This window comes from Pristis pectinata, chromosome 2 (genome assembly GCF_009764475.1).
Source record: "Pristis pectinata isolate sPriPec2 chromosome 2, sPriPec2.1.pri, whole genome shotgun sequence".
In the NCBI taxonomy this organism is placed as follows: domain Eukaryota; kingdom Metazoa; phylum Chordata; class Chondrichthyes; order Rhinopristiformes; family Pristidae; genus Pristis; species Pristis pectinata.
The window spans coordinates 130,186,991-130,200,513 of record NC_067406.1 but is presented as its reverse complement, the minus strand read 5'-3'; the positions used below and the strand labels follow the sequence as shown (position 1 = coordinate 130,200,513).

General features: G+C 37.9%; 1 protein-coding gene across 25 annotated transcripts in view; it reads right to left on the bottom strand.

Annotated features, from left to right (window-relative positions):
• Positions 1 to 13,523, bottom strand: part of pigg (phosphatidylinositol glycan anchor biosynthesis class G) — a 74,106-nt gene that overhangs the window by 33,147 nt on the left and 27,436 nt on the right. For 2 of the 25 annotated variants that reach the window (XM_052034611.1, XM_052034497.1), the window contains exons 11-13: positions 11,215 to 11,524; positions 8,053 to 8,216; positions 5,437 to 7,129 (exon numbers count right to left, since the gene is read on the bottom strand). The exons of 15 other annotated variants lie outside the window; for them this stretch is intronic. In XM_052034611.1, coding sequence (XP_051890571.1) covers positions 6,907 to 7,129; positions 8,053 to 8,216; positions 11,215 to 11,524 — 697 coding nt within the window. In that variant the 3' untranslated portion in view covers positions 5,437 to 6,906. Of the gene's footprint in view, positions 1 to 931; positions 1,084 to 2,659; positions 2,691 to 5,436; positions 7,130 to 8,052; positions 8,217 to 8,261; positions 9,245 to 11,214; positions 11,525 to 13,523 lie in introns of those variants that run through there. 8 more of the 25 variants (XM_052034677.1, XM_052034641.1, XM_052034593.1 and 5 more) reach the window with 8 other exon arrangements.

Here is a 13,523-nt window from a genome sequence, read left to right as displayed (position 1 = left end):
TTGCATCTCTTATGGGAAAGTGCTGTAAGAAGGGACATGGTTGGTGAGCATGGTATAATGGACTTTATTAAAAAGTTGAGGGGAAGATGAGTTTTTGCTGGTGAAATCTTGTTGAAGATGATGGAAGTTGTGAAGCATCATCCATTGAATGTGGAGGCTAGAATGGTGTTCATCTACAGAACAACAGGAAAATCGTTTAACTTGTATTGTCTTGACTCCAGAACCCGAACTTCAAGTCATCGAGCTGCCATATACCAATGATTTTTGCATTGGTGTATCTATTGCGGCCAAGCTTTGTTGTTGACTCATTCACATCTTAGCACTTAAAATCCACATAACAAAGGTGCAATACCAACCTTGACCCCTCCCCCCTCATCCCCATTCAACAATATTCTCCAACAAGAAATGTCCAGGACTAGAGCCAGGAAAACATAGACCATTCGCAAAATCTTAGGAGCTACCTCTCAGTGAGGGCAGTCAGTAATGATGAAATTCACCACTGCCTTCATTGTACCAGCACAGCTTTTGGGCATCTGAGGAATAGAGTGTTTAAAGATCAAAACCTCAACCCTGTCACAAAGGTCATGGTCCACCGGGCAACTGTGTTCTCTAGCCTCCTGAATCCTTCTGAGACATGGACTACCTTTAGCAGTCATCCAAAAACACTGGAGAAATATCATCAATATACTGTCTCTGCAAAATCATCCAAATCCAGTGTCAGGATAAACAAACCAACCTCAGTGTCCTCTCCCTGGCCAACATTCCTAGCATTAAAGCTCTAATAACATTAAGCTGGTTTTGGGCAGTCAAGTGATTCACATGCCTTCAGCAGAACAGATACTCCAAATTCTGCAGAAAGAGATTAGCAGGTAGGAATAGGAACAGAATCAAGGATGTCCTCAAAGCTCCATTGAAGAACATCCCTACTGACCTGTGGGAATCTTTTGTCCATAATCAATGAACCGCCTCCCTAGCCATCCACCTCATTAAGTACCTCTGGGCCGCCTGTAGCAGAATCTGCATGTCCCACATTGACCTCATCAGCCACCTCAGAACCCACAGAGATTGAGTGGAAGCAAGTTATCCTCAATCCCAAGGGACTGCCAAAGAAGAAAACAAATATTTGTAATTTATAAAAATAATAAATGCTGAGAATTAACTTTCATTAAGGTGGGTCTCTGATAATACTTCACCCATTATATCATCACATTCTTTACTGTTCAGATCGTCTTGTTTCAGAGGATCTATTGCCAAGGCGACATACCCTTATAAAAACAGACCATTATAACCATGCAAATTGAGGCTCTGACACATTGTGTAAGTGTTAGAATGTGGGTTGCAAATTTCCCACAGTGAGTTCCTGATTGGAGTCTTGTCATCACAGTGAGACAACATGCTTCCCTACAGAAAGAATCTAAGGGAGATTCACAAGATTATTCTTGTACACCTTATGGCTGTGTCTGTAATCAGAGAGAAAGAAAGACTTGCATTTATATGGTACCGTTCACTACTTAAAGAAGATTCCAAAGCACTTTACAGACAATAGAGTATTTTCTTGAAGTACAGTCTCTGTTGTATTGTAAATTAACAGGATGAAAGAATTGACAAACTTCTATTGCTAAATGCATCAATAACACTCTTGCCTCAGATTCAGAAGACACTATGTTGCCCCCACCCCCTCCAGAGACTTGAACTCAAAATTCTAATTTAACATTTCAGACAGCACTGAAGGACTGTTACATTGCTTTTCACATGAGCCGTTAAACCAAGGCACTGTCTGCTCTCTCAGAACTTTGAAGAAGAGCACAGGGTTTATTCCCAGGTTCTTGGAACAAGATTCATTCCCAAATCAACATCACCAAAAAATCAGACTATCTAGTCATTAGCACCTTGCTATTTACGGGAGCTTGGTGGTTGCAAATTGACTGCTATTTCCTGCATTACAATAGATATAAATGCATCTAAAAGAATTCTATGGCTGTGCAGCACATTGGGATCTCTTGAGGTTGTGAAAGGCACTTCATGTGCAAACCTTTGTTTCCTTTTAATGTCATAACTTGCAACTAGAATCTCCACTGTTACTGTCAGAATTCAAGTATTTATGTCCATGATAAAACATCCCTCAGCTGAATTTGATTCTAAGTTACAGAACTGAAATGACAAGTGATTGAGAAGCCTTAAACCATACAATAAATGTCTCGTCATGGACAGCACAATATTTTGGAAGTTGCATAACATTTTACCTTCTGACAGGAAGGCTTTAGAGCCATCTCCCAATGTAACAATCATTCCAATTCATCTGTTTAAGTTGGATAGATAGCTCCACATTCTCATTCCATAAGAATACATGAGTCGTGTATCTTAGACGAGAAAACTGCCTGTCTGAATTACATCCATGCCAGGCTGGCGTTGGCGTAACATTGGCAATGGGAGTGAAATGTTTGTAGCCCAAATTGCCATTGCCTTCTTGAGAGAGACCTTCTTCTGAAGCTGAGGAAATGGGAGCAAGACAGAAAGCACTTTTTTGTTATCAAAATTAGACTAAATAATAATTTGCAGTGACTTGACTGTAAAATAAAAATATATGATTTGTTTGTGTTTCTTACCTGGTTTCACATTTGCCCTGTTATCCTTTACCCAAGCACCCTTTTCCTTGGTCCATACCTCTTCATCTTCAGTATTCTTCAGTTCTGCTGACAGGATATCGACCTGAAATGTTAACAGTTTCTCTCTCCATAGATGCTGCTGATGATTCTTGCATTTACTATTTGTGAAAACCCTCTAAGATTAAATCCAAGGACAAATTACTGAGCGCCCATGGAAGAAAACATCAATACTTGAGTGCTACATCTCACAGTACCAGGATCCTAAATGGGTATTAGAAGTTTTCATCAATATGCCATACATCCTCAAGGTTCAAAATTCATTGTTTCATATTAACAACTGCATAACAAAGTCTTCATCTGCACTCTGAAAGTTCCTTCGTCCAATTTAATAGATCTATTAGTTTGGCTGTCTAGTGCTACCTTGATGATGAATATCAAATGTTACTTAAAACCGATTTCCTGTTAGAGAAGAAGCCTACACACAATGCCAGTGAAAGAAAGAGGATTTAAGGAGATATCATTGACTATAGAGAGCCATTCAGGCCACTGACTTGATGGAATACATGTTACTGTGGGAGATGAGTAATGAGTGGGAGAATGAATGCTGCTTGTCAATGGCAGAATTCTAGTCAATCATTGTGACATTCCCATGGCTTGGCAGATACGCAGAAACTTTTATACCGTTCTCCATCTCGCAAATACAAAGGATAAAATATCCAGCCATTCTTGTATGTTCTTATAAAATAATCACACCAACATGACACAGGAGGTGGAAAATGATGATTACACACAAGAAGAGATGCAGTTCTTCCTCACCAAGTGATGCCAAAGATAATGGATAGATAATAGATAATAAATAGAATAAAGGGAGAATAAAGATTTTTATACTGGCTTTCTCTCCTTTTTCTTTCTAGTCCCGATGAAAGGTCTTGACCCAAAATGTGGACTGTCCATTTCCTTCCATAGATGCTGCCTGACCCACTGAGTTCCTCTAGCTTTTTGTGTGCTGCTCCAGATTTCCAGCATCTGCAGTCTCTTGTGTCTCCATGTACTCAACCAACCCAACCCCTTTGATCTCACCTCTTGCCTCAATCAACCATCTATCAATTCAAATATCATCACCTGGGCAGTCAGATAACATCAGGAAGGATGTGGTACCAGATAATTCACAGAGCACAAAGGAGCTGATGAGTTGATGATAACATTCTACTTTCCCAGTAGATGCCAAGGGGAAGGCTATTCATAACAGCTTTGTTGGGGGACAAAGCTCACATGGATGCTTAACTAAACAATGCATTTTTCCAACGAACATCATACTAACTTCTAAGCTCCTACCAGTGACTTTATAGTCTACAGTTATTGTTGGACAATGTCAAGAATGCCTTTTCCTTGTAGGACCCATAGCATTTGATTTTGTGTCAGCCCCTTTTCAATCAGTATTGAATTCTGCTCTAGAAAAAGTCAGCTAACACATGTGCTCTCCCTCTATTGACAGATTTGGTGGTGGTAGGGGGAGCTACAGACTTTCAGATTAAGTAGAATCGTTGTCTAACAGGGTTTTCTCACCAGAACAGCTATTGGTGGGGATTCTGCTCCAGAAAATTGTGCAGTGGAATGGGCGTGGTTGACATTGATCAGTGTGTGTCACTTTTTCGAAGAACAAAAGCACAGGTCAGGAATCATGCCTTCCCCCAGAGTGCATTATGCAGGTTTCTCATAGAGATGGGTAGTAGTGAAAAATTTCCTTAAAAATGAAGCAAAACATCAGATGCAGCATGTCTCAAAATTGGCATGTCAGATGGTTTGTTAACTTAAAGCTATCTTGAGCACTTAGTAGTGGAGTCAATCAATTCAAACAGTCAAAGTGAAGCCATTCAACATGTCACTTGTATCACAATGATTGATAAAATTGAGTTTTCCATTTTTAAAAAATAGGTTATTTCTGTAGTGGCTGTAGGTTATTAAACTTTGATTACCACAGTACAGGAATTGCTGCTTTTGCAGACAGATAGCACTACAGATTTGAGTTATCCAACGTATAGGCCAGAACTTCAAAAACCAAAATTAGTGAGAGCAAGATCGAGGTGAGATTTGAGCCAGTTGATATAAATATTCAAGACAAAATTATCCAGAAGCCTTGAATTCAGGTGGAAAGAGATATCACCTATTCTCCATACTAACATCACCGTGTCAGGTTAAAAAAAAATCAACTCCTCCACTTGAATATACCATGTATGTTATGGAAACAAGCCTTATATGCATGTACCTTAACAGTATGGTTAATTTATGCTGCTAATTTTCAAGATATAAAGTTTTAATGAATTTGTAAACTTCAAATTGAGTGTCATATTGATAAAACTAAAGTTGAGTGTTAACTGGTCTATGTCCCAGATATTTTATGTAACTCACCACAAATGTGAAGATCCCCTGCTTTAGAAGATAGGAAAACTGCTAGTCAGGACCAGACCTTCAAGTTTATTCTTTGATTACCACTGAAATATGGTAAAGCCTTTCACCTTATACTGCAGGATTTGCAAGCTTCCAGTCACCCTTGCCATAGAACAGATCTTGTCACTTGTCTTACAAAGTTTAATTTATAATCTTTCAGCAAAGGCAGCAACGTCTTCTTTGTTGGCTCCAATGTAGATGCAGTTGTATGCTCTTGAAGATGTGAGCCAATTTATGAAAACAAATTGATTGGCAAGGCATCTGACATAATGTGCTTGGTGTTTTACTGAAATTGGCTAATGTGCTTTTTAATGAGTAATATCTCATTGTCAATTCATATCAGTGGCATTAATAGTAGGCATGTGAAGAAACCACACAGTAATTCTGAAAAATGTCACTTTATTCCCTTGCTTTGAAAAATAGATCAACTAATTTTGGTGTCATCAACTAGAAGATTCAAGGAACATATAGTTAAGATGTGTTTTTTCAATAAGTCCACCATAATTCCCACAATCTCGTCTGAAGACAGTATTTGAAAAGAATATCTAAAATTCACTTTTAAAAAATGTAAACAGAATCGGACTACAGGTCAGTGCAGTCCATCTGCTCGTTTCAGCATCTGGAAAATACAGCTCATCGTACTACTATCAAATCTGCAGAAATAATCTGCTGCCCTTGGATTTCATGCGAGTCCATTCAAAATGTTCACTTTCGAAGAAAGACAGAGGGTGGGTTTATGTTTACAGTGGGCTTTTTGAGACATTATTGAATCTTTCTTGAAGTATTTCTGTTTTCCACCAACTTTTCACCTCAGTCTGACAGCATCAACTGTACAATGCTCCCTCAGTATTGCACAGCATCAGCCTTTGTCATAGACTCAAATCTCCAAAGTTGGACTTGAACCCACAACTATTTGGTCACCGTTAAATGAGCAACAGCTAACACTAGAGGCAACAGGGCCCATCAAAATAATAATGACTGGCAAATTTTATCAAATGATTCTGAATTACATTCTTATGATAAACCAATAAAAATGACTTAAGAAATCTTTTGAGAAACATTAAAAAGTAATTGCTATAATCTCAGACACAAATCTGTCATTATTCAGATTAAGAGGGAGATTACAGAATGCTTAGTATGTGGAATTCTCTGCATCAAGCTGTCAGAGCAGAATCCATCATTTTAAATTAGGCTTCCTCTTTCAAGAAAATATATAAAGGGCCTCAGAAATAATCAAGAGAGTAAATCAAACTTGGTGGCTCATTTGGAAAACAATGCCCGAACAGATTCAATTCAAATGTTTCAGCAAAGAAGTACACCGTTCTATAAGCATGAAACCAATCTTTGATGGCAGCATGAATGGTCAACAGCTCATTACCAGTCAGTTTTGCACCAACATAAATAAAGTACACCAACAGGGGTAGTAGTGGAGACAATTCAATTGTAGCATTCAAAAACTGGGAGGGTATCCAAAAGGAAAGAATTGCAGGGCCATGGGGAGAAGACAGATGAGTGTGACACAGGCTCAAGGTGGACTTTACAGCATGGAAGGAGGCCATCCAACTTGCTATCATTGTGACCAGATGAAAACAAAATCAAGAATTGTGATTAAAGAAAGGTAGTGTAGACTAATTAGTTCCTGTTCATTTTATGCCACCAAAGACAAACTCCACCTACTACTAACCATTCTTCCACTCCCCCACCAAGCTCACGGGAGCATTCATGAATTATAAAAACAGCAAAAAAGTGATGGAGATTTCATTTGCATCACATCAATTCAATAATTTTCCTTTACAACAATTGTTACATAAGATGTCTGAAAAACAAATTCAGTTCAATACCACTTTTAAGATTAAGTTTTCAACATTCTTTTTTGATCCATTGCTGTGAACATGACACACACTGCTCCTGTTACAAATGTGTGCGTACTTTCATAGAGCAATTTTGGAGAGAAAACACTCCAGATAAATAGATGATAACGTAGAGAGGTAATTAGAATAACGTAAACTGATGCTGGAATTGCCCGTAACAGAATAAAACAGTAACAGCTGTGTCCCACTGCAGCAGAAGAATACCTGCCAGAACAGAAAGTGTTAGAATGTTCAACATCTGAACTAAGTCATTTCTAAAAGTGGAACAGTTAACTTAAACTGCACCTCGTTTTATAATAAGTATTTGTTTTCCTTTGCTGGCAGGAACTTAAATTACAACATGAAAAATCATTGAGCTCTGATCCCAAATACAAAAGACATGAGATAACAGAAATATCAAAGTATTTTCATAATGATACATCCTCAACTTGTTCTACAAGTGAAATTCATGGATGTCAAAAGAGCTAAAGCACACAGCAAATTACAAAACCATAATGGATGAAACTTGTAGTCTAGACTACATCTAAATGTAATGATAAGTACTAGTGTGCAAATGTTTACAATTAAACTGAAGCCGCTGTTTGAAGATGGTTCTCAATAAGCTCCAGCAAGAACATTAAAAGGACATTAATGATGAGGATTTAATTCCAACCACCACTATTCAGTAATTCCCTTATCAGTGGAGGATTTCTCCTTCAGCAAGATCCTACTCACTAAGTAATGATCAACAATGAAAATATTTTCCAAGTAGATAATGAATGCCATCTATATAGATCAAATGTCCTCTCCCATTAGTGACCTTTAAGGTATTTTTACTAATAAAATTGTAAATGAACAGAATAGTGTAGGTACAAAAGCATTTTTAAATGCTCCATGGATTCATTACAAAGGGAAAATAGCACCAATGAAGGCGGTTATAGTATGTAAAATTCAACCTTTTCATTACTACACATTTAAGTTAAACCAATTTCAAAATGATTAATACAAATACTATAACAAAAGACAACATTCAAAATTGACTACTAGATTTGGATGCCTGTAAAGTTCTATTTACAAGTGAAAGCTAAGTAAATGGGGGAAGTGATGCTCATTTCTCATCAATGCAAAGAAACCAACTAAGTCATTACCTGCTTCTTTCCGAGCTCATGCAACAGGTTAGGTGCACAGCCCACAGCAGAGGACCTATATAAGTGGCATATATTGTAAGGAAGATTGCTGGTAGCTCAACATAGTTCTCAAAACCCACAAAACCAGCCGATATATCCACAGTTGCAATGCTATTTGAATTTCCCTGTAGATAATTAATATTTTCATTTTAGCAAATATGATTCAAGTATCAACTTCCATACAAAACCATGCCTTTTTATTTTAAACTACTGTGAACCACCATGGTCATAAAGTTGATACAAAACAAGTATCAAAAAATACTGAAGTATTTTCACATACTTTCATTTTGAAAGAATATTATGAACAAAAGAGAATAAGAACAGAGACTTATCAGTTCCAAAATTCAACAGGAAGTAAAAGTTATTAGTGAATACAAGATACAAACACAAAAGAGTTCCAGTCTGTAGCATTAAGCTTAGGATAGGGCAAGCCAAGAGGAAAAACTATAGACTTTCAGTGCACTAAATTATATAATAGCTGATCACAGCATCAACTGAGAAGTGTAACATGCAGAGGAGCCAAGCACTCCATGGTCAAAATCTTTTGAAATATGCCACATTTGAAGTTGGAGTTTTGATTACAATCTGATACAAAGAATGAATGGAAGATTTTCTATATTCACATGTGTAACATTAAACAAAATGAAAATTGCCGGCAGATCATATTAGAAAAATATAGAATGTGGGCCAGCAAGAAACTGAAGCCTTTGGGGAAAGTGGGTAAATCTATTTTGAATTGAAAACTAGTTTTGCAACAAAGAAATTTGTTTTCTAGATCATGCAAGCATCACATTCTGGAAAAAGCCCAAAAGTCAGATCAGCCATTGAAAGTCACAGTTGGTCATTGGTTTATTATTGTCACATGTACAGAGATAGTGAAAAAAAAGTTTGGCATGCCATCCCCACATAATTCCAATTGTTCCAAATATAAGTACATAGAGGTACTACAAAAGGGAAAAGCAATAACAGAATGCAGAATATAGTGTTACAGGTACACAGAGAGTACAGTTCAGGTAGACAAATAAGGTGCAAGGGCCACGAAGAGGTAGATTGAGAGATCAAGAGTTCATCTTTATTGTTCAAGAGTCTTAAAACAGCAGGATAGAAGCTGTCCTTGAGCCTAGTGGTGCTTGTTTTGAAGCTTTTCTATCTTCTGCTAGATGGAAGGGTGGAGAAGAGAATGACCGGGGTAAGCCCACAAAGCTCCTATCCAGACACTATGGCAGTCAACAACTCTTTGGAAAGCGAGATGATACAAGTTTGTACGAATCAAGAGTAAAGGACACAGAATGCGGGAGACAATGTGGAACGGAATACAAGAGGAAGATGGCGCAAAGCCTCGGAAGGATTTAAAACAAAGATTTGAATTTTAAAAATCAAATTGGCTTGCTTAACTGCAAGCCAATTACTCAGAAAACACAGAAATGTTTGGTGAAGATACTTGGTGAGTCCAAGGATATGGGCAGTAGAATTTTGGTTGACTTCAAGTCTACAGAATGAGGGAAGGCAGCAAGAGTTTGCTGGAAAAGCCCAGAAACAACAAAAGGCATGTATAAGGGGTTCAGACAATGTTCAGCACACGAGCTGATTAATGGATAGATTCACCAAACGTAGTTTAATTTCAGAAGCAAAGAGATGGCCAGGGAACAAAGCTGTGACAATATTTAGTTTGGGGGAGGCTCCTTCAGTGCAGTTTATTGGATGAGCAGTTTGATAATTTAGAGACAACATAGGGGTCAGGAGTGGTTGTGGTGGTGCAAAGCTGTGTTACACCAACATACTTGTGGAAACTTACGTGGTGCTTTTGGATGTTGTTGCTAATCTACAAGCAGGTAGATTAGCAATTAGATCCTTCAGTAACAACAGAACTAATGATGTGGGAATGAGAAGAGAAGCCATTGCAGGATATTTTGTGGCTATAGCTACTATCATCATAGATGGGAATAATCAGTGGAATGATGAGCTAATAGAACTTGAGGTAAGCTAGGGGTAAAGGTTATGGAATGTGTTTAACAAAAGGGTATTAAAAATGCCACCTCTATAAAGCAAGGAGCACTATGCAAAAAATAAAGACTGATAATCCTGTATGTTGTTTGTATCATTTGTAATAAATCTACGAAAGAATGGATCATTACAGGAACAAACGGAAATCCTTAGCATTGAAGGGATGCAAACCTGGAACCCATTTAGTATCTTTGGATAAGAAACCACTTCCATCAGGTTTTTATGAATCCATTAAACCACTGCAGAAAAGCTCTGATAATATGGCAGTTCTCACCCCCACCACCACCCCCCCCCCCAAACCTGAACTGGAGGACATAGGTTTGAGGTGAGGCAGGAGAAAATTAATAAAACCCTGAGAGGCAACTTTTTCACCCAGAGGGTGGTCTGTATATGGAATGAGCTGCCAGAGGAAGTGGTGGAGGCAGGTACATTAACAATATTTAAAAGACTTAGACAGGTATCTGTCTAGGAAATATTTAGAGAGATGTGGGCCAAATGCCATAATGGGACTACCTTGGTCAGCATGGACCAGTTGGACGGAAGGGCCCGTTTCCATGCTGTGTGACTTGGGGCTTTGGTGGAACAGGACTAGCATATATTCCACACTATTGGATATTATATCTGTTAACACCACAAAACACTTTTTAAAATCAACTTTTTTTGATATTAGAGTTTCATAATAAATTTTCCAGTAAACCAAATAAGTTTAAAGGCAGTGCAGGAACCAGGGCCCCAGTGAATGGAAGGAGTGCACGAGACATTGCCTGGTGAGTCGGATGCCAAACCATCAGATAGTGTATTATCAGAATTTTACTGATAATGGGTGGGGTCTTATTAAATAATCAGGAGAATGGACAGAGCTTGAAAAATTTTATTCTTGAGGTTTGAACCTGAAGCCTTGTTATTTGAAGCATTGGAAGTCTGAGACTGCTGTTGCAGTTAATGAATCTTCCTGATATTTTTCTCCCCAAAGATCACCTACCAACAATAAATTATCTTATTTTCCCAAATCATTAAGAAATTAAGATACCCAGCTTCGCTTGAATATCTACTCATCAAATTATGCTACAAAACATAAATAATGAAATAAACATTAATAAGATAATGAAGAAAAGGTACCTGAAAGTAAAAGAAGGCCTGGCCAAACCAGTAATATATGATGGTAATTTGTGCTGCATCATAACCCAATGTCCTCCATATAAATTTGGTCAAAATCATTTGAACCACAAGGATGAACAACAACACTGGCAAGTTGTGAGGGCGAAGGAGCAATGCAGCCAAGAGCACAAGTCCATTGTATATTTCCCAGAGTCCCCTACCGTTCGTCACTGTGTCAGAAGAAACAACTCCAGATTTCAAAAGGTCTTTAACTCCCGTGAAGAGTATGCCAAGGATAAATACGTAAACAAAACGTGCTTCAATTATTCCCCTAACAAAGAAAATACAAATAAATGGTTATGTTTATCAACTATACATTATAGAAGTGCCATATCCCATTTTTACACAATTGTATAATAAAATGATGACAGATAGAAACTTCTAATCATTAACAATTTGTCAATGCCAGTTCAGTTTTTTTTTTGAGCAGGTGGATAGCCAACACACAAATCGGTAAATTGGTTTATTATTGTCACATGTACCGAGGTGCAGTGAAAAACTTTTGTTTTGCATGCCATCCATACAGATCATTTCATCACATCAGTACATTGAACTAGTACAAGTGAAAAGCAATAACAGAATGCAAAATAAAATGTTACAGTTACAGAGAAAGGGCAGTGCAGGCAGACGATGAGGTGCAAAGCCATGACAAGGCTGATTGTGAGGTCAAAAATCCATCTTATCGTACAAGGGGACCATTCAATAGTCTTATAACAGCGGGATAGAAGCTGTCCTTGAGCCTGGTGGTACGTGCTTTCAGCCTTTTGTATCTTATGCCTGACTTTTTGGGGGGTGGGGGGGGATGTGGCAGGAAGAGAAGAGAGAATGACTGGAGTGGGTGGGGTCTTTGATTATGCAAAACCAGTATTAAGTTTTTCTCTATTCAAAAAATTGAGAAATCATAGATGCTATCTGATTATCCAATACAGAAAAGATACCCTCTTAAGGTTAGAAGATTCTTATTCAGACACAGAGTTTGGTGAAGATGGACAGAGCTGAAACGTGGCAATATAGAATTAGCAAAGGATTTTACCAAACTAAAACTGTACAGGGTACCAGCTCGGAAGAGTGAAATCTCCAGTTACCATCCAACCAGCAGCCCCCTTCCCATTAGAAACTTGGTTTGTCAGGTTATCTGTACAGGGTAGGAAGAATCCTAGCCTTTGATGACATGCTCCATTAATGAACCACAATTTCACTCACTCTAATGCCCTATTAACTCAACCCAGATTGCTTTGTGTTTTGAGACATTTTCCATGCCTTTATATATTTTGCCCTACATTTTTGGACAGAAACTTGGTTTTTAAACTGTGTAATAGTGCTGGAATTAACAAACTGCATATGCTGCTTTATGGTACAGCACCACAAAGCAGTTTTAAATGAAGGAGTGCCAAATAATTGAAACTGCTGCCCTACAAAAGGGCTATTAAGCAGAAAGATCACTTCTGCCTGTTCTGATCGACGATGACACCCTATAAACAGCAAAATGTTCTCCTTGGTTAGTATTCCCACGACCAACACCTGATTATTCAGTTACACCATCTCTCACTCCACAAAACAATCCTACGCTGCCAGAGTACGTCAATTGTCCCGTGCCACTCCACATCAATCCCCTTTTTTTTTTAAGGGTATTAATTTCCATCCCCTTAATATTTGTCTTTCTTTGTTAAATGTTTGCATTATTCTTTCTTACAATACAACTTCAAATTGTTTTTTTTTTAAAAAGGATGCTCAAAGACAAACTTTAAGTCTTCTGCTCATCATCCTTAGAGGTAAGATCCCGTGTGCGTACTGTGCATCTTTTTCTAAACCTGCTCTCGTAAACTGCTACACCTCCAGAACCGTATTTTTTTTTAAATGGTCAACCCATTTACTTATGTACTGACCAGCAGCTGCCTAGATAATTAATTTCCAAACAAGAATTTTATAATTTCTCTAAATCAACATTGTCAACCTATGAATCACTATCTCTAGGGGTTGGACCTATAAGAGAGTTAGAGAAAAAAATTACTATCAACTCAGTGGCCTCAATGTCTTTGTTCTCGAGTTGTCTGTAAGAGTACATGCAGATGTAAGTCATTATAACTCAGTAAAACTGATTGTAAGGCTACACACAATGCTGGCCAGTATACAAGAGAAATGAGTACAGAAATAATTCTCAACACAAATGCACCTAATTTTGATGTGGAATATTGACTCATCATGCAAATTGTACCTTTTCAATATCCTGATAATTCTACAATACTGGAAATAAACAAATGCAACCTAAA